Source organism: Lotus japonicus, chromosome 1, assembly GCF_012489685.1.
Source record: "Lotus japonicus ecotype B-129 chromosome 1, LjGifu_v1.2".
NCBI lineage: Eukaryota > Viridiplantae > Streptophyta > Magnoliopsida > Fabales > Fabaceae > Lotus > Lotus japonicus.
The window spans coordinates 46432816-46452441 of record NC_080041.1 but is presented as its reverse complement, the minus strand read 5'-3'; the positions used below and the strand labels follow the sequence as shown (position 1 = coordinate 46452441).

The window sequence follows — 19626 nt, the reverse complement described above, 5'->3', positions numbered from 1 at the left end:
TTAGTAAAACCCCCCTTAACTATTAAAATTTAACAACATTTGCGGGGTTACTAAAACCCCCGCTAAAAAACTTTCACTATATGACAATTTTTTTGTAGTGACTGGATCTGCGGATGACCTCAGCGTTGCTGATTGGTTTTGGGGTGGGGTGGGGTGGAGGATTGGAGAAATTGAAAGACTTTTCACTGGGTTAAGCTGCTCTGCTTAAATTTAAGACCAGTTTCCCTTAGATGAATCATGAATGGGGTAAGTACTGGGATAGTGGAACTAGAGGGGACTCAATTTTTAAATTCCTTCAGTTAGATATCTAGGACTAGGTGTCAAAAATCAACTTTGGGTGTCTGATTTGGTAATATTTTTTCATAATTATTTTTTTCCCTTCCATATGAATGATTGTGCTATCTTGCCATTCCCCTCTCCACTTTTCCTTCAATTTGAATGTGGTCATATTAATGATTGTGCTCTTCACATTCTCATAATTGCTAACTAGTGAAATATTGCAGATCATAAAAATGCCTCTTACAACAGTCAAAACTGCTTATTATCATGGTTTTGTTCGGTTCCTATGTGTGTCTTCAGCTTAAAACCAGAAGCTTCAGTTTGAGAAAAATGGAGAATTCAAGATATTGCAGGTTGCAGACATGCACTATGCAGATGGCAAGACCACACTTTGCTTGGACGTGCTCACTGCCGAGAATGCTTCTAGTTCTGACTGATAGAATAGAATATTCTTGTATTTATTCTTATGTAATTATGCCTATAATTAGGGTTTAGATTTTATTAATAGTCAACAGTGTCATTGTATAAATAGGGTATTTACCCATCAATAATATTCACGGAAAACATTTCCTTCATGGTATCATTGAGCAGGTTCAGATCCTCTCCTTTTCTGACCTAATTTTAATTATTTTTTTTTTCTCCTCCTTCAACCACCCAAAACCCTAGCCGCCGCCTGCAGCCTCCTAAGGGGCCGCCGCCGCCGCTCTTCCAACCGTCGCTGCTCCGTTGCTCGTTCGTCAGCCACCGAGCCGCCGCTCCTCCCCTCCAGCCGCGCGTCTGCCCGGCCCGTGGTTCTTCCACTCTTCGCGCGTCCCTCCACCGCGCTAGAACCACCGCCCCGACCGCCCGCTCCGCCGCACGTCAGTCGCGCCGCACTTCGCCAGCCGCGCCGCCACCGGCCACTCCCTCTCTCGGATCTGCGCCTCACAGCCCAGGTGAGGCCGATCCAGTTGTAGAGAAGAGACCCGACCCACCTCAAGATCCGGGTCTGTCTCTTGCTTCTGGTTCGCCAGCAACCGATTCGCCAGACCGGACCGGTTCAATCCGCCCGGTCCAACCGCTCCAGCCAGAAACTTTCAAAAAAAAAATTAATTTTTTATTCTGTTTTGCAGTTTCTATGGCTACCTCCGACTCGACCACTGGCTCTCCAACCAACGACACCACTATGGTCCCTACGCCCACGGCACCGTCGTCCTCCTCTACCAAGCCGAATTTTCATCCGGCCCTTGCTGTCACCAACATCAAAAACAACATTCCTTTCAAACTCGAGATTGACAAGGATCATTATGCTTTGTGGGCTGAATTGTTTGAAACTCATGCTCACGCCACTCAGGTGCTTCACCACATCATTCCTCAAGCTGGCTTTGAGCCTCCTGTGCGCACCGATGCTTCCTATGCCCGGTGGGCCACTCTTGACTCTACTGTCAAACAGTGGATTTATTCCACCATCTCCTTTGACCTTCTCTCCACTGTTATGGAGAAAGGTTCTACTGCTATGGCTACTTGGAACCGTATTGCTTCTATGTTTGAGGACAATCAGAACTCCCGTGCTGTCGCTCTCGACCAGGATTTCATCTCCACTCGCATGGAGAATTTTCCTAATGTTTCGGCCTATTGTCAGCGTCTGAAACATATCTCTGATCAGTTGAGGAATGTTGGTGCCCCCGTTAGTGATCATCGTCTTGTTCTCCAGTTGGTCTCTGGTCTCACTGAACCTTTCCGTGGTGTTGCCACCCTGATCCGTCAGAGTGAGCCTTTGCCTCCTTTCCTCAAGGTCCGCTCCATGCTGATTCTAGAGGAATCCGGTCTCACCAAGATGACCGGCCCTGCCTCTCAGACTGCTTTGCACACTTTTGCTTCCTATCCACGGGACTCTGATGAATCTTCTCTGCAGCGCACCACCAATCGCAGCAATCAGGGATACTCTAACTACCGTTCTGGGTCAGGGCAAAATCATAACTATCAGGGTAGTTCTGGTAAACCTAAAAAGAAAGGTGGCTCCCACTATACTGAATCATCTGCCTCCTCTGGTTCCCACGCTGCAGCGCCTCCACCATGGCGCCCACCTCCGCAGGCATCCTGGAATCCCTGGGGTTGGGCTCCTCCCCCTGGTTGGGCTCCTCCCCCTTGGGGCATGCCTCCCTGCCCTTACCCGACATCTCAGTGGTCACGTCCCATAGGTCCTCTGCAGCAACCCAACATTCTAGGTCAGCGTCCTCAGGCCTACACCGCTACTGCTTCTCCAGCACCCACTGATATCGCTGCTGCCATGCACACCATGTCTTTGACTCCTCCAGACACCACATGGTACATGGACACGGGCGCCTCATCCCATACTACGGCATCTCAAGGTACTTTTACGTCTTATTCTAATTTAAGTCATTTAAATCAGCAATTGATAGTTGGTAGTGGTCAGGGCATTCCAATTCGGGGTTCGGGACACACTTCTATTCCTACCCCACACAAACCTTTAGCACTCAATCATGTCTTGCACACTCCGCGAATTATTAAAAACTTAATTTCTGTGCGACAACTCACTACTGACAATAATGTTTCTGTTTCTTTTGATCCATTTGGATTCTCGGTGTCGGACTTCCAGACGGGGATGCCTCTCCTGAGATGTAACAGCCTTGGCAACCTCTACCCAGTCACCCGTTCCTCTCATTTTGTTGGTCTTGCTTCTGGTGTCTGGCACAATCGCCTTGGTCATCCTGATTCCTCAGCTTTAAATCACCTTAGGAATAATAAACTTATTTTTTGTGAACCTTCGAGTTCTAGTTCTGTTTGTGATTCTTGTGTTTTAGGCAAACATGTTCTGTTGCCTTTTAGTTCATCTGAAACTATTACTTTGAGGCCATTTGATATTTTACTTTGAGGCCATTTGATATTTTACATCGTCATTACGTTTTGTTTTTGGATGATCACACTGATTTTTTATGGACGTTTCCAATTGGTACGAAATCTCAAGTTTATGAAACATTTACTTCTCTTGCTACACTTATTAAAACTCAATTTTTAGCAAATATCAAATGTCTCCAATGTGACAATGGACGTGAATATGACAATGCCTCTTTCCACCGGTATTGTAATGCTAATGGACTTATTTTTCGCTTCTCTTGCCCTCACACTTCTTCTCAAAACGGCAAAGCAGAACGCAAAATCCGCACCATTAACAATATGATATGCACCCTCCTAGCGCATTCGTCTGTTCCTCCTTCTTTTTGGCATCATGCCCTTCAAATGGCAACGTACCTTCTGAACATTTTTCCCCGCAAGACTCTTCAGAATGATTCTCCTACTCAGTTGTTGTATCATCGTGACCCTTCATACTCACACTTACGTGCCTTTGGTTGTCTATGTTTTCCTCTCTTTCCTTCCGCTACAATTAACAAATTACAACCACGATCGACTCCGTGTGTTTTTCTGGGGTATCTGATGAATCACAGAGGTTATAAATGTTATGATTTGTCAAACAGAAAAATTATAATATCGCGGCATGTCATTTTTTATGAAACCCGATTCCCCTTTGCCGACTTGTCCTTGAATCCTGCCCCTTCTTATGAGTGCTTCACCGAGGACCTCCCTCCTTATTTGATTCACCATTGGCACACTGTGTCCTCCCGACCACCTGACCCTCCGGTCCCGCCGTCGAGTCTCACTAACTCTTCACCTTCCTTATCAGCTCTCGTCTCCCCTCTTGCTTCTCCCTCGCCTTTGCCTTTGCCTCCGGTCCCACCTGCACCACCTGTACGAACCATGACAACCCGTAGCATGCACGGCATCTCCAAACCTAAAAAACCTTTTAGCCTTTCGGTCTCTATTGACGACTCGTCCATCTCACCCTTGCCTCGTAACCCAAAACAAGCCTTATCCGATCCCAATTGGAAGTCCGCTATGCAGTCTGAATTTAATGCACTTATTAGAAATAATACGTGGGAGTTGGTTCCCCATCCTTGTTATGTTAATGTTATTCGCTGTATGTGGATTTTTCGCCATAAAAAGCAGTCTAATGGTTTGTTTGCGCGTTATAAGGCTCGTCTTGTAGGTGATGGCAGGTCTCAGATTGCAGGTGTGGATTGTGACGAGACGTTTAGCCCCGTGGTGAAACCGGCTACCATACAGACAGTTCTCAGCATTGCTCTCTCCAAATCCTGGCCCATTCATCAGTTGGATGTCCAGAATGCCTTCTTACATGGTGATCTCCATGAGACTGTCTACATGCATCAGCCATTGGGTTTCCACGACTCTCAGCACCCGGACTATGTCTGTCGTCTGAAGACGTCTCTTTATGGTCTGAAATAGGCGCCTCGTGCTTGGTATCAGCGGTTTGCTGACTATGTTTCCTCTATTGGCTTCCAACACAGCAGTTCCGATCATTCCCTTTTTATCTTCCGGCGGGGTACTGACGTTGCTTCTTCTCATGATCTCCGCAAATCCTTTATGGCACTTCTTGCATCTGAATTTGCTATGAAGGATCTGGGTCCTCTGAGTTATTTCCTTGGCATCGCTGTCACTCGGCATGCCGGTGGCCTTTTCCTCAGTCAGAGCACTTATGCTAGTGAGATCATTGTCCGCGCCGGCATGGCGTCGTGCAACCCTTCTGCTACTCCGGTTGACACCAAGCAGAAGCTCAGTTCTTCTTTCGGAACTCCTTGTGAGGATGCCACTTTGTATCGGAGTCTTGCTGGTGCCTTACAGTACCTCACATTCACTCGTCCTGACATTTCCTATGTTGTTCAGAAGGTGTGCTTGCACATGCATGCTCCCCACACCGAGCATATGCTTTCTCTCAAGCGTGTCTTACGCTATGATCGTGGCACTCTGACTTACGGTCTTCACTTGTATCCCTCCCCTATTGAGAAACTTGTTTCTTATACGGATGCTGACTGGGGGGATGTCCTGACACTCGACGCTCTACTTCTGGTTACTGTGTTTTCCTCGGTGACAACCTCATTTCTTGGTCATCCAAGCGGCAACCCACTCTCTCTCGCTCTAGCGCTGAAGCTGAATACCGGGGTGTTGCTAATGTTGTCTCCGAGTCCTGTTGGATCCGCAATTTACTTCTGGAGCTTCACTTTCCTCTATCTCAGGCAACATTGGTTCACTGTGACAATGTTAGTGTCATCTACCTATCTGGAAATCCAGTGCACCATCAGCGTACCAAACATATAGAGATGGATATCCACTTTGTTCGGGAAAAGGTCGCGCGTGGCCAGGCTCGCGTACTGTAAGACCCAAGTTTTTAAGCTTAGAATAAGTGGAAGAGATTTCCATTTACGATTAGGTTTGACGTATCGTGAAGGGAAAACCTGAACAAGAGTTTATCGAATGGAATAAATTTGTGAAGGAGAAAGTTCAGGAAAAGTCTAAGGATTGTATCAGAATCGATAAAAGGTATAGCACGATCGATTCGCTAAAACCTAGGACAAGAACCTTAGGATAAGACTATGTTCCACCCTTGGAACACTGTAGGAATTTAGTCCAAAAATCTTCAGAGAAATGTTAGAACTTCTCTTATTCCATATATCACAATCGTTTCGATGCGAAACTCTAGGATCTACGAACGTCCGATTCCAATCATCGGAAGTTTGCCGAAACTAAAACCCTGATAGTTCAAGAACCCTAGAATCAACCGACGATGAAGACTTTTTCTATTCGGAACTTCAGATGAAGATTCTACACGCGTACACCCATTTCTCTTGATGATTTCAATCTTTCTTCAGAAGGAAGTTTTCTCTTCCGACATCCACTGCAAAAAGTAACTTATCGGGTAAAATAGTTTTACCCCGACTTTGCGTTAGTCACCTAAAATACCAGGAAACCTCTTTTGAGTTTTGGATTTATGTCGCCAAAACCTATCTTAGAATTCACGGAGAATGAAGCCGGAAAAATCGGAATCACTCTTATATTTTTATCTTAACTCTGAGTTAAATCCTCCGATATCTAAACAAAACTGTACCAGTTTACAAAATATCTACTCATTCTTATCCTATCTCTGATAAATATCTATTCAACCTTATCCGATCTTTGATATATATCTACTCATTTCTTGGTTAATGGATCATTTTAATTTGCTCAAAGTGATCATAATTTATATTTTACTATTTCATAAAGTTCCTCATAATTTTTAGTATAGTTATATATCCATTAGATATTTTTCTCTTAACTTTATGAGCTAAATTCTTAAGTGTATAAATCAATTTATACCAGTTTACAAATATCTTTCTTAAATATCTAAACATCCCTATCCTCTCTGATTCTTTTCTTTTCTGGCAGCACCCATAAACACACGCACACCACGGTCCCTCTCTTTCTCTCATTCTCGTCGACTGTCTTGCTCAATTCTGACTTTTCCTTCTTTCTCTTCATAATTATCTTTCTTTCTTATTCTTCTTCTTCTCTATTTCTATATATATATATATATATATATATATATATATATATATATCTCACCATCCTTATCCCCCATCCACTGTCATACTCGACACACCCATTCCTTTTTCTTCATTTCTTCCATGCCAACTTCATCACCATATATCATGTTCTTCTTTCTCCTTCAATCAAAGACAAACCACCACCGTCCATTCTTCTCCTTCTCCTCTCTATGGCCTCAAAAGGAGCAGCACCCACACGCACCACATGAGCCACCACCTTCACGTTTTCTTCCTCTCCATGGCAGCACCTCACCATCACCACCGCCCCTCCTCCTCACCATGGCTGTTGTGTCCAGCCAAGAGGCCACCACGAGGAGGCCAGCACCACAAGGAACACGTACAGCCCCATTCATCATATGGTATTGTTCAAGCTTCATCATCCATATCATGACAAGGAGACACCATCACCATGCCACTTTACTTCCTCATGTGGTAAAACCTTTTTCCTTCCTATCTCTGATTGATAAACTTCATTTACATGCTTCAAAATTCTTAGAACAAGATTTGATCATTTCATGAAATAAGGATTTAAGCTCCTTCACCATCATCTTCTCATTTTCCTTGGTAAAAGCCTTAATTTCTTGATTAGTATGTCTGTATATTTGATTTCAAAATTTATCTGGTGTTTGAGATAGTGATATGGTGCTGAGAACATGTTGGAAATTTCAAAACCACGTTCTGTTATGAATTCCGTCACAAACATCAGTTTTTCCGTCACAAAGCTCTGTTTTTCCGTCACTAACAGAACCTGCAGGGGACAATTTCCTGTTTCGGTTCTCCAACTTGAAAATTGCATAACTCTCTCATCTTTTATCCGTTTTAGGTATATGACCACTTTTTAGAAAGCCCCAAGAGTCTACTTTAATATAAAATATATTTGAAACTCTTTCTACTGCTAATTGGCTGAAGAAAATATATATTTCTAACGTAGTATGTTTTACTAATCTCTTTACAAAGGTTGTTGTGGTTGAGTAGAGTTTCATGTTAATGTATTAAGTTTTCTAAAAATTTGTTTTCTTTGAGTTAAGTGGTTTTGGGGTTTTAAGGATTTTGTTTTAAGCCTTAATTAGTTGTTTTAAGTGCTAAAAATAGCTTTGAAATAGATTTGGCGAAAAAGGAAAATTTGTACATGGTTATGTAGGTGTGGCCGAGACTATGGTACGTGCTTTGGGTTTGGAAAATTACTTCTGAACTTGTTTTTTTTCTTTAATGAAAATCCTAAGTTAAGTTTGAGGACTAAAAGTTTATTGTGGGAAAACTTTGGACTTAAGACACAAGAGGTTGAAGAGTTTTGGGTTAAACTTGAGTTTTAAAAGTCTTGGGGTTTGTTTGATAAATTTATTAAAGATTGAGGGTTGAAAAAGAACTTACTCTTAGATGAGGACCTTTGCGTGATTATGTGTTTGTCAAGGGACTAGGGTTGAATTACTTAAAAATTGAGGGGTTGTTTTCCTTATGGGCTTTTGAAGGACCGTTCTTTAACTTGCAAATATCTTCTCTTTGGACTTTAGTCCTTGAAACATAAAGCATATGCATTAACCTAAGTGAGTTAGAATGATTAGCTAAACTTGTTTTGGAACTTTAGATGTGACCTTAGAGGCTAAGGTTTAGTATATGAACTTGTGAAGGGTACGAAGGACGAAAGCGCCTTGCGGCGAAGCTAAAGAATAAAAGGAAGCGAGCCGACGTGGAAAACAAAGATGTGATTGGATTGAAGTTGCAGTTTAGGAAAGAAATTGGCTAAGGTAAGGGCAACTTACCTTACTAGCTAATGCTTTAGGTGTCGACGAATTCGACTTGATTTATTGTTTATGCACTTGTTTGTGATTGACTGGGAAAAGTTTTCTGAGGCTTCGGCTGACAATGTAGATGATTCATCTACTGAATGTTTTTGGAGATTGACTTACATGCTATGTGCTATGTGGGTAATCTAGGATGTGTGGTGCATGCCTTATATGCTAAGTGCTATGTGGTTATTGCTTATTATGTTGATATATGACATGTTGATTGATGGTGCTGAGTTATTTATGCTTTAGCAATGAAATCTGAGTTTCTGAATAGTGAGAATAGCGAGCAGGTCATGCCGATTTTATTTTGAGAGTTTTGGGGAAAGTTTGATAGGACGAATGAGATTTGGGACTTGTTATGGTGTTTTATGGATCGAGACATTCTCTGGTGTCATTTGGGGATTAGAAGATCCCGAGAACTGATAGGATTTGCGATAAGACTAAAAGGATACTATTTTGTAAAGAAAACTCATAAGACATTAAACAACCTCTAAATCTTCACATAAGGATAATAAACTCGAGAGGAAGCTTCGGATGCAAATCTTAGTTTTGGAAAACGAGAAGTGTCGTCGGATCCAAGTGTTGATGGAGTTTGATAAGTTTTGAGTATGTTGATACTCTTGTGCTGTTGGAGCAGCTATGTGTTGTTGGGCTATCCGGGGGATAAGTCCGGAAAATTGATATTTTCCGAGTATGTTGATACTCTTGCTCGTTGAGCAGTTTTGACCATCGGATGGAGATGAGTCGGATGATTTGGAGATCATCAGGAGATACAGTATATGCCTTCGGGTACAGTATATGCCTTCGGGTACAGTATATACCTTCGGGTACAGTATATCTATATACCTTCGGGTACAGTATATCTATATACCTTCGGGTACAGTATATGCCTTCGGGTACAGTATATACCTTCGGGTACAGTATATCTATATACCTTCGGGTACAGTATATGCCTTCGGGTACAGTATATGCCTTCGGGTACAGTATATCTATATACCTTCGGGTACAGTATATCTTTATGCCTTCGGGTACAGTTTATGCCTTCGAGTACAGTTTATGCCTTCGGGTACTGTTTATACCTTCGGGTAATTCGGACATCGACGGGGGATATGATCAACCGTGAGGTTAGGATCGACCTGTTGATTGTCGGGCATGGCGGAGGGAAAAGTCGACTCGCAGGGTTAGGACTGATCCGGCTATGTCAAGGTTGTAAGTGACACCCGAGGGTTATGGTCGACACAATGCCAGTGTTAGGACCGACTCGATCGTGCCCAGCCTACTTCTTCCGGAACCGTTGAAATTGACGTTGCATTGACATATCATGCACTCTAACTATATTCGTTGAGATTCTGATGATTTGATGTTGATAAACATCGTTATGTGTTTTGATGATTTGATGTTGATAAACATCGTTATGTGCTTTGATGATTGAATTGTATTAGAGATTTGATAACATGCTATGTTTAAACCTTAGGGTAGACAGTGCAGAACTCATACGTATATATACAACATATATATATATACCCCTTATACTTTACTTGTTGTCTTGTATTCTTTATACCATATTCCGTAAGTTGACCCTTGCACGTGCTACCTGTGTTTGGGGGGCTATGTATGCCCTTTTTGTCAGATGCCGTTGACGGATTGTTTCGTGATGCTTCGTCGTACGGGGAAGACCCGGAGCGAAATGACTACTACTGAGCCTTCGACGTGGACCCGGACTGAATGCATGACCAGATGAGGGTCGATGATGGAAGTATAGGGTATGGGTGTTTAGAGTCTACTAAGGTTGGGTGTTAGTGTCCTAGCTCTGACTTATTCTTATTTTTGAGGGCTTGTGTTGCTGACACTTGACCTTTCTTTTGGTTTGTACTTTTGCCTACGGGCGTTACCTTTTCTTACTTCCCGTCACTGGAGTTTTACTCGTGACGTGGTTTACTACTTACAGCGGGGGCTGTAATATATATTGTGTATTAGTTCTGCTATCTCTCGCATTTGCGTTTATTGATTTTAGTCTTGTTTATATTATCAAAAAAAAAATAATCCATGTTTTTCCGCCTTAAGTTTCTTTTGGTTACTAAAGTGACGCCACCGAAATCGGGGTGTTACATTGTGGTATCAGAGCTTGTCGAGTCTTTCGGGAGTCTTTGGGGAATAGGTCTTCTGTGCTAGGTTGTGTGACTCTGCAAAGAGTGAAAATTGATTGTCTGCAAGCGATTTTTCGCTTAGAATTGATTGAAGTTATTGCTTAATCATATTGTATAGCATGCTAGATGCTATCTTATGATGAGTACTAACTGTTTGATTGACTTAACATAACCTAGATGTTATCCTAGGAATGAATTAGTTGTCCCACTATCATTGTCTTTTGGACTGCAACCGAATAAGATGATATGTCTGTTGAGACGCCGTCGGTCAACATTGGGACTAGAAGAGTGAAACAATCGAAGGGAAAGCAGAGTGCTTTAGTAAGAGTTATTTGGAACAAAGACACAGACGGTGCCATATGGGAGTTAGAGGAAAAGATCAAGAACAATATTCAGAACTTTTACTGACCCTTAAGTTTCGAGGTCGAAACTTTCTTTTTGGAGGGTAGTAATGTAAGACCCAAGTTTTTAAGCTTAGAATAAGTGGAAGAGATTTCCATTTACGATTAGGTTTGACGTATCGTGAAGGGAAAACCTGAACAAGAGTTTATCGAATGGAATAAATTTGTGAAGGAGAAAGTTCAGGAAAAGTCTAAGGATTGTATCAGAATCGATAAAAGGTATAGCACGATCGATTCGCTAAAACCTAGGACAAGAACCTTAGGATAAGACTATGTTCCACCCTTGGAACACTGTAGGAATTTAGTCCAAAAATCTTCAGAGAAATGTTAGAACTTCTCTTATTCCATATATCACAATCGTTTCGATGCGAAACTCTAGGATCTACGAACGTCCGATTCCAATCATCGGAAGTTTGCCGAAACTAAAACCCTGATAGTTCAAGAACCCTAGAATCAACCGACGATGAAGACTTTTTCTATTCGGAACTTCAGATGAAGATTCTACACGCGTACACCCATTTCTCTTGATGATTTCAATCTTTCTTCAGAAGGAAGTTTTCTCTTCCGACATCCACTGCAAAAAGTAACTTATCGGGTAAAATAGTTTTACCCCGACTTTGCGTTAGTCACCTAAAATACCAGGAAACCTCTTTTGAGTTTTGGATTTATGTCGCCAAAACCTATCTTAGAATTCACGGAGAATGAAGCCGGAAAAATCGGAATCACTCTTATATTTTTATCTTAACTCTGAGTTAAATCCTCCGATATCTAAACAAAACTGTACCAGTTTACAAAATATCTACTCATTCTTATCCTATCTCTGATAAATATCTATTCAACCTTATCCGATCTTTGATATATATCTACTCATTTCTTGGTTAATGGATCATTTTAATTTGCTCAAAGTGATCATAATTTATATTTTACTATTTCATAAAGTTCCTCATAATTTTTAGTATAGTTATATATCCATTAGATATTTTTCTCTTAACTTTGTGAGCTAAATTCTTAAGTGTATAAATCAATTTATACCAGTTTACAAATATCTTTCTTAAATATCTAAACATCCCTATCCTCTCTGATTCTTTTCTTTTCTGGCAGCACCCATAAACACACGCACACCACGGTCCCTCTCTTTCTCTCATTCTCGTCGACTGTCTTGCTCAATTCTGACTTTTCCTTCTTTCTCTTCATAATTATCTTTCTTTCTTATTCTTCTTCTTCTCTATTTCTATATATATATATATATATATATATATATATATATATATATATATATATATCTCACCATCCTTATCCCCCATCCACTGTCATACTCGACACACCCATTCCTTTTTCTTCATTTCTTCCATGCCAACTTCATCACCATATATCATGTTCTTCTTTCTCCTTCAATCAAAGACAAACCACCACCGTCCATTCTTCTCCTTCTCCTCTCTATGGCCTCAAAAGGAGCAGCACCCACACGCACCACATGAGCCACCACCTTCACGTTTTCTTCCTCTCCATGGCAGCACCTCACCATCACCACCGCCCCTCCTCCTCACCATGGCTGTTGTGTCCAGCCAAGAGGCCACCACGAGGAGGCCAGCACCACAAGGAACACGTACAGCCCCATTCATCATATGGTATTGTTCAAGCTTCATCATCCATATCATGACAAGGAGACACCATCACCATGCCACTTTACTTCCTCATGTGGTAAAACCTTTTTCCTTCCTATCTCTGATTGATAAACTTCATTTACATGCTTCAAAATTCTTAGAACAAGATTTGATCATTTCATGAAATAAGGATTTAAGCTCCTTCACCATCATCTTCTCATTTTCCTTGGTAAAAGCCTTAATTTCTTGATTAGTATGTCTGTATATTTGATTTCAAAATTTATCTGGTGTTTGAGATAGTGATATGGTGCTGAGAACATGTTGGAAATTTCAAAACCACGTTCTGTTATGAATTCCGTCACAAACATCAGTTTTTCCGTCACAAAGCTCTGTTTTTCCGTCACTAACAGAACCTGCAGGGGACAATTTCCTGTTTCGGTTCTCCAACTTGAAAATTGCATAACTCTCTCATCTTTTATCCGTTTTAGGTATATGACCACTTTTTAGAAAGCCCCAAGAGTCTACTTTAATATAAAATATATTTGAAACTCTTTCTACTGCTAATTGGCTGAAGAAAATATATATTTCTAACGTAGTATGTTTTACTAATCTCTTTACAAAGGTTGTTGTGGTTGAGTAGAGTTTCATGTTAATGTATTAAGTTTTCTAAAAATTTGTTTTCTTTGAGTTAAGTGGTTTTGGGGTTTTAAGGATTTTGTTTTAAGCCTTAATTAGTTGTTTTAAGTGCTAAAAATAGCTTTGAAATAGATTTGGCGAAAAAGGAAAATTTGTACATGGTTATGTAGGTGTGGCCGAGACTATGGTACGTGCTTTGGGTTTGGAAAATTACTTCTGAACTTGTTTTTTTTCTTTAATGAAAATCCTAAGTTAAGTTTGAGGACTAAAAGTTTATTGTGGGAAAACTTTGGACTTAAGACACAAGAGGTTGAAGAGTTTTGGGTTAAACTTGAGTTTTAAAAGTCTTGGGGTTTGTTTGATAAATTTATTAAAGATTGAGGGTTGAAAAAGAACTTACTCTTAGATGAGGACCTTTGCGTGATTATGTGTTTGTCAAGGGACTAGGGTTGAATTACTTAAAAATTGAGGGGTTGTTTTCCTTATGGGCTTTTGAAGGACCGTTCTTTAACTTGCAAATATCTTCTCTTTGGACTTTAGTCCTTGAAACATAAAGCATATGCATTAACCTAAGTGAGTTAGAATGATTAGCTAAACTTGTTTTGGAACTTTAGATGTGACCTTAGAGGCTAAGGTTTAGTATATGAACTTGTGAAGGGTACGAAGGACGAAAGCGCCTTGCGGCGAAGCTAAAGAATAAAAGGAAGCGAGCCGACGTGGAAAACAAAGATGTGATTGGATTGAAGTTGCAGTTTAGGAAAGAAATTGGCTAAGGTAAGGGCAACTTACCTTACTAGCTAATGCTTTAGGTGTCGACGAATTCGACTTGATTTATTGTTTATGCACTTGTTTGTGATTGACTGGGAAAAGTTTTCTGAGGCTTCGGCTGACAATGTAGATGATTCATCTACTGAATGTTTTTGGAGATTGACTTACATGCTATGTGTTATGTGGGTAATCTAGGATGTGTGGTGCATGCCTTATATGCTAAGTGCTATGTGGTTATTGCTTATTATGTTGATATATGACATGTTGATTGATGGTGCTGAGTTATTTATGCTTTAGCAATGAAATCTGAGTTTCTGAATAGTGAGAATAGCGGGCAGGTCATGCCGATTTTATTTTGAGAGTTTTGGGGAAAGTTTGATAGGACGAATGAGATTTGGGACTTGTTATGGTGTTTTATGGATCGAGACATTCTCTGGTGTCATTTGGGGATTAGAAGATCCCGAGAACTGATAGGATTTGCGATAAGACTAAAAGGATACTATTTTGTAAAGAAAACTCATAAGACATTAAACAACCTCTAAATCTTCACATAAGGATAATAAACTCGAGAGGAAGCTTCGGATGCAAATCTTAGTTTTGGAAAACGAGAAGTGTCGTCGGATCCAAGTGTTGATGGAGTTTGATAAGTTTTGAGTATGTTGATACTCTTGTGCTGTTGGAGCAGCTATGTGTTGTTGGGCTATCCGGGGGATAAGTCCGGAAAATTGATATTTTCCGAGTATGTTGATACTCTTGCTCGTTGAGCAGTTTTGACCATCGGATGGAGATGAGTCGGATGATTTGGAGATCATCAGGAGATACAGTATATGCCTTCGGGTACAGTATATGCCTTCGGGTACAGTATATCTATATACCTTCGGGTACAGTATATCTATATACCTTCGGGTACAGTATATGCCTTCGGGTACAGTATATGCCTTCGGGTACAGTATATACCTTCGGGTACAGTATATCTATATACCTTCGGGTACAGTATATGCCTTCGGGTACAGTATATGCCTTCGGGTACAGTATATACCTTCGGGTACGGTATATCTATATACCTTCGGGTACAGTATATCTTTATGCCTTCGGGTACAGTTTATGCCTTCGGGTACAGTTTATGCCTTCGGGTACTGTTTATACCTTCGGGTAATTCGGACATCGACGGGGGATATGATCGACCGTGAGGTTAGGATCGACCTGTTGATTGTCGGGCATGGCGGAGGGAAAAGTCGACTCGCAGGGTTAGGACTGATCCGGCTATGTCAAGGTTGTAAGTGACACCCGAGGGTTATGGTCGACACAATGCCAGTGTTAGGACCGACTCGATCGTGCCCAGCCTACTTCTTCCGGAACCGTTGAAATTGACGTTGCATTGACATATCATGCACTCTAACTATATTCGTTGAGATTCTGATGATTTGATGTTGATAAACATCGTTATGTGTTTTGATGATTTGATGTTGATAAACATCGTTATGTGCTTTGATGATTGAATTGTATTAGAGATTTGATAACATGCTATGTTTAAACCTTAGGGTAGACAGTGCAGAACTCATACGTATATATACAACATATATATATACCCCTTATACTTTACTTGTTGTCTTGTATTCTTTATACCATATTCCGTAAGTTGACCCTTGCACGTGCTACCTGTGTTTGGGGGGCTATGTATGCCCTTTTTGTCAGATGCCGTTGACGGATTGTTTCGTGATGCTTCGTCGTACGGGGAAGACCCGGAGCGAAATGACTACTACTGAGCCTTCGACGTGGACCCGGACTGAATGCATGACCAGATGAGGGTCGATGATGGAAGTATAGGGTATGGGTGTTTAGAGTCTACTAAGGTTGGGTGTTAGTGTCCTAGCTCTGACTTATTCTTATTTTTGAGGGCTTGTGTTGCTGACACTTGACCTTTCTTTTGGTTTGTACTTTTGCCTACGGGCGTTACCTTTTCTTACTTCCCGTCACTGGAGTTTTACTCGTGACGTGGTTTACTACTTACAGCGGGGGCTGTAATATATATTGTGTATTAGTTCTGCTATCTCTCGCATTTGCGTTTATTGATTTTAGTCTTGTTTATATTATCAAAAAAAAAAATAATCCATGTTTTTCCGCCTTAAGTTTCTTTTGGTTACTAAAGTGACGCCACCGAAATCGGGGTGTTACACGTACTTCATGTTCCTTCCCGCCATCAGATTGCGGACATATTTACCAAGGGCCTTCCTCAGGTCCTCTTTGATGATTTTCGTTCCAGTCTCAGCGTCGGTGAACCTCCCGCTTCGACTGCGGGGGTGTGATAGAATAGAATATTCTTGTATTTATTCTTATGTAATTATGCCTATAATTAGGGTTTATATTTTATTAATAGTCAACAGTGTCATTGTATAAATAGGGTGTTTACCCATCAATAATATTCACGGAAAACATTTCCTTCATGGTATCATTGAGCAGGTTCAGATCCTCTCCTTTTCTGACCTAATTTTAATTAATTTTTTTTTCTCCTCCTTCAACCACCCAAAACCCTAGCCGCCGCCTGCAGCCTCCTAAGGGGCCGCCGCCGTCGCTCTTCCAACCGTCGCTGCTCCGTTGCTCGTTCGTCAGCCACCGAGCCGCCGCTCCTCCCCTCCAGCCGCGCGTCTGCCCGGCCCGTGGTTCTTCCTCTCTTCGCGCGTCCCTCCACCGCGCTAGAACCACCGCCCCGACCGCCCGCTCCGCCGCACGTCAGTCGCGCCGCACTCAATAATATTCACGAAAAACATTTCCTTCACTGACCTCAACACCACTGCTTTCAGTCACCGGATGATTCTTGGTGCGAAGCAAATTCAGTTACAATCGCATCTAAGTATCAAGCAATTGCTGCTGTCATATATTGTGTGGCACATTTTCTTGGAGAATCTAAAATTTGTAATCATTTATTAATTTTAGTTCGCAAAAGGTCTGCAATTTCTACTTTGAATGCTTTGATAAGTACTAGGAAACAAATGCAGCGAAACAACTCTCGTCTATTAAAATTTGTAAATAGGTGGTGCAAAGTTTCTGCATTCTGGTGAGTGACTAGTGACTCATTTGGTCATATACTATGCAACACACTTTCTTGGAGAATCTAATAAATCTGTTATCATTTATCTTTCGTTAAAACTGTAACGGATTGTAAGAAATATTCGTGGTGCAATAGAACTGAATCTTTATTATAGTGCCCTTAATCTAATTTTAGATGAGTTTTTGTACTGTACTAGTAATTTATAGAGTGATATGCTCATGGACCTTTTCTACAGTATGCATCATATTTCTCCACTTGATGGTGTCTTGGAATGTTATATTATTGCTAAATTAATCTTAACTGTTTGGGGTATTCTTGATAGCATACATTAGACTCCCCCACCGGGATCACTAGAATCATATTAACCTTTCCATTTTAGAGGTATAATAGAGTAATAGTTGTGTTGTGGGTGTCCACAATAGAATATAATGTATTTTTTAAACTATATATTTCACGTACCCTTCCTCTATTTTGTAAAGACTTTTGTGTTACAGGGACTCTCAGGAATGTCATATCCTCCAATTCGATTTGCATTACCAGCTGTAGCGCAGCTATTGCTGATAGGATCACTGAGAAGGTTCTCTGCCAGAGTTTGCCTTCCTCAGTAGGAGACTATCTGATCCATACCACGAAGGAGACTCTTGCTGCTTGAGGTTTTTGAGTCAGGTTTGGATTGAGTGATGTGTCTGCATGTAGGGTTCGAACCTAATCTAAAGACCTTCTTGTTGTGTTGGCTCCGGAGCGGTTGAACATTAGTTTACCCTTATGTCTTTAAAATTGAAGGAATAATCAAGCTTTTATTAATAAAATGGAATTATTCAGTCCATTTATTCCTTCAATTAACTCTTTTATTTGTCAAGTTACGTTTTAAAAATGTTTTTATTTCGGCAAAAACTCACCCACATTTTTTAAAATGGTTACTAAAGTGACACTCGAGAAATCGGAGCGTTACAATATTTTACATAAAAGTGTTTTAATCCATCTTTTCTCTATATACAACGTACTATATTCATTGTGTTTGGCACGTTTGAGGTAATTGTTAGTACTAATGATTGGTTCTATTATGACCGTAAATGTCATAGAGTTGCATACTCTGACGTAACACTCTTTTTTGGTTCAAACGGTAACATTCACATTAATCTTACCACCCGGTAAATTTCAATTATCTTTGTTTTTTTGATTAATTTATTTCATATTCATTTTATTTTTCATTCATGTTTTCTGCAAGTATAAGCTGCAGATTAATGTCGCTGATAATACTGAACTGTAACGCTGGTCATATTTAATCACGATGGATGTGCTCTGATTAATAAAAAAAACAAAGAAATACTGGAAAAAAATAAGAAAGGTGAACATGTTCATGTTAATACAACTTCATTTTAATTTATCAATCAATTAATTAGATATTAATTTGGCTTAATTGCATTTTTGATCCCACACGAATTGCGTTTTTACATTTTTTGTCATACACGAATGAAAATAGCAGACCGAGTCCTAAACGAATGGCTCCGTTAGCATTAATGGTCCTTCCGTCAAAATTCTAACATAAGTTTATTTCTAAACCGCTCATTTTACTATTCTCACCCTTCTCTTCATAAATAAATTAAAAAAATTAAAAAAAAACTCAAAAACTTCTTTAACTCCTTCATCTTCTTCTTATTCTTATTCATCTAGTTAACTTTTGTTTTCCATTAACTAGTATTTCAGAACTTCAAACCATAGAAAACTACTACTACGACCATTTAATGAACATAGTGCTAGTGCCTAGTTATGCTGAAGATGATGCTTGTTTTATTTTTAAACAATTAAGTTGGCTCATTTAATGCATCTCCACTCACTGTTGCTATTTTTGGGTTAAAGAATAAGAATAAGATGAAATGATTGAAGAAAATGGCGTTAAAGAAGTTTATGGGTTTTTTATTTTTTAATTCATTTTTTCTTTTTTATTTATGAAGAGAGGGGTGAGAATAGTAAAATGAGGGGTGTAGTAAGTAATTTCTGTTAGAATTTTGACGGAAAGACCATTAATTCTAATAGAGTCATTCGTTTAGGACTCGGTTTGCTATTTTCATTCGTGTAGGACTAAGAATGCAAAAACGCAATTCGTGTGGGACCAAATGTGCAATTAAGCCTATTAATTTTCTCCGTTTGTTTTCACTTAATCAAGAATGGCCGCATGACACACCATCCCACAAAAATATGTGATTTAGTTCACAAACAACTCATGTTCAAGGTTGAAACGAAGGGCAAATTTGGAAGGGCGTTTGATCCAGGCTTTAACTTTCCGAAATTTGCAAAGACCCATCTTTAATTTAAAGTTCAATTCCAAGGTTAAATTTTATTGCTAAATCATGGTTGTTTAGATAATAGTTACAATCTTTGATGTAAACATGGAAGGGTTTTGAACTTGCCTTTGGGAGCTCTAAAGCCTCATGATCATTGATGAAACTTTACTATAAGGCGTTTATCAAGGTTCACGACAATTGTACACAATAGAAAAGCCTTTGAAGGAAAATTTCTA

General features: G+C 40.3%; 1 protein-coding gene across 4 annotated transcripts; it reads left to right on the top strand.

Annotated features, from left to right (window-relative positions):
- The first annotated feature begins 6499 nt into the window (after nucleotides 1-6499).
- On the top strand, nucleotides 6500-17944 carry LOC130734077 (uncharacterized). Of its 4 annotated transcripts, none has more exons than XR_009017811.1 (4): nucleotides 6500-7145; nucleotides 10131-12749; nucleotides 13946-14062; nucleotides 17600-17944. XR_009017811.1 is itself a non-coding variant. In XM_057586405.1 (2 exons), exons 1-2 carry the CDS (start codon nucleotides 12399-12401, stop codon nucleotides 17711-17713), a joined length of 465 nt encoding a protein of 154 aa, XP_057442388.1. In that variant the 5' UTR covers nucleotides 12314-12398; the 3' UTR covers nucleotides 17714-17936. The 4 variants fall into 4 exon arrangements, 1 of the variants encoding a protein (XP_057442388.1); XR_009017777.1 differs by lacking the exon at nucleotides 17600-17944 and adding an exon at nucleotides 15752-16106 and having other exon boundaries at nucleotides 6501-7145; XR_009017772.1 differs by lacking the exons at nucleotides 13946-14062; nucleotides 17600-17944 and adding an exon at nucleotides 15752-16106 and having other exon boundaries at nucleotides 6504-7145.
- The last annotated feature ends 1682 nt before the right edge of the window (nucleotides 17945-19626 follow it).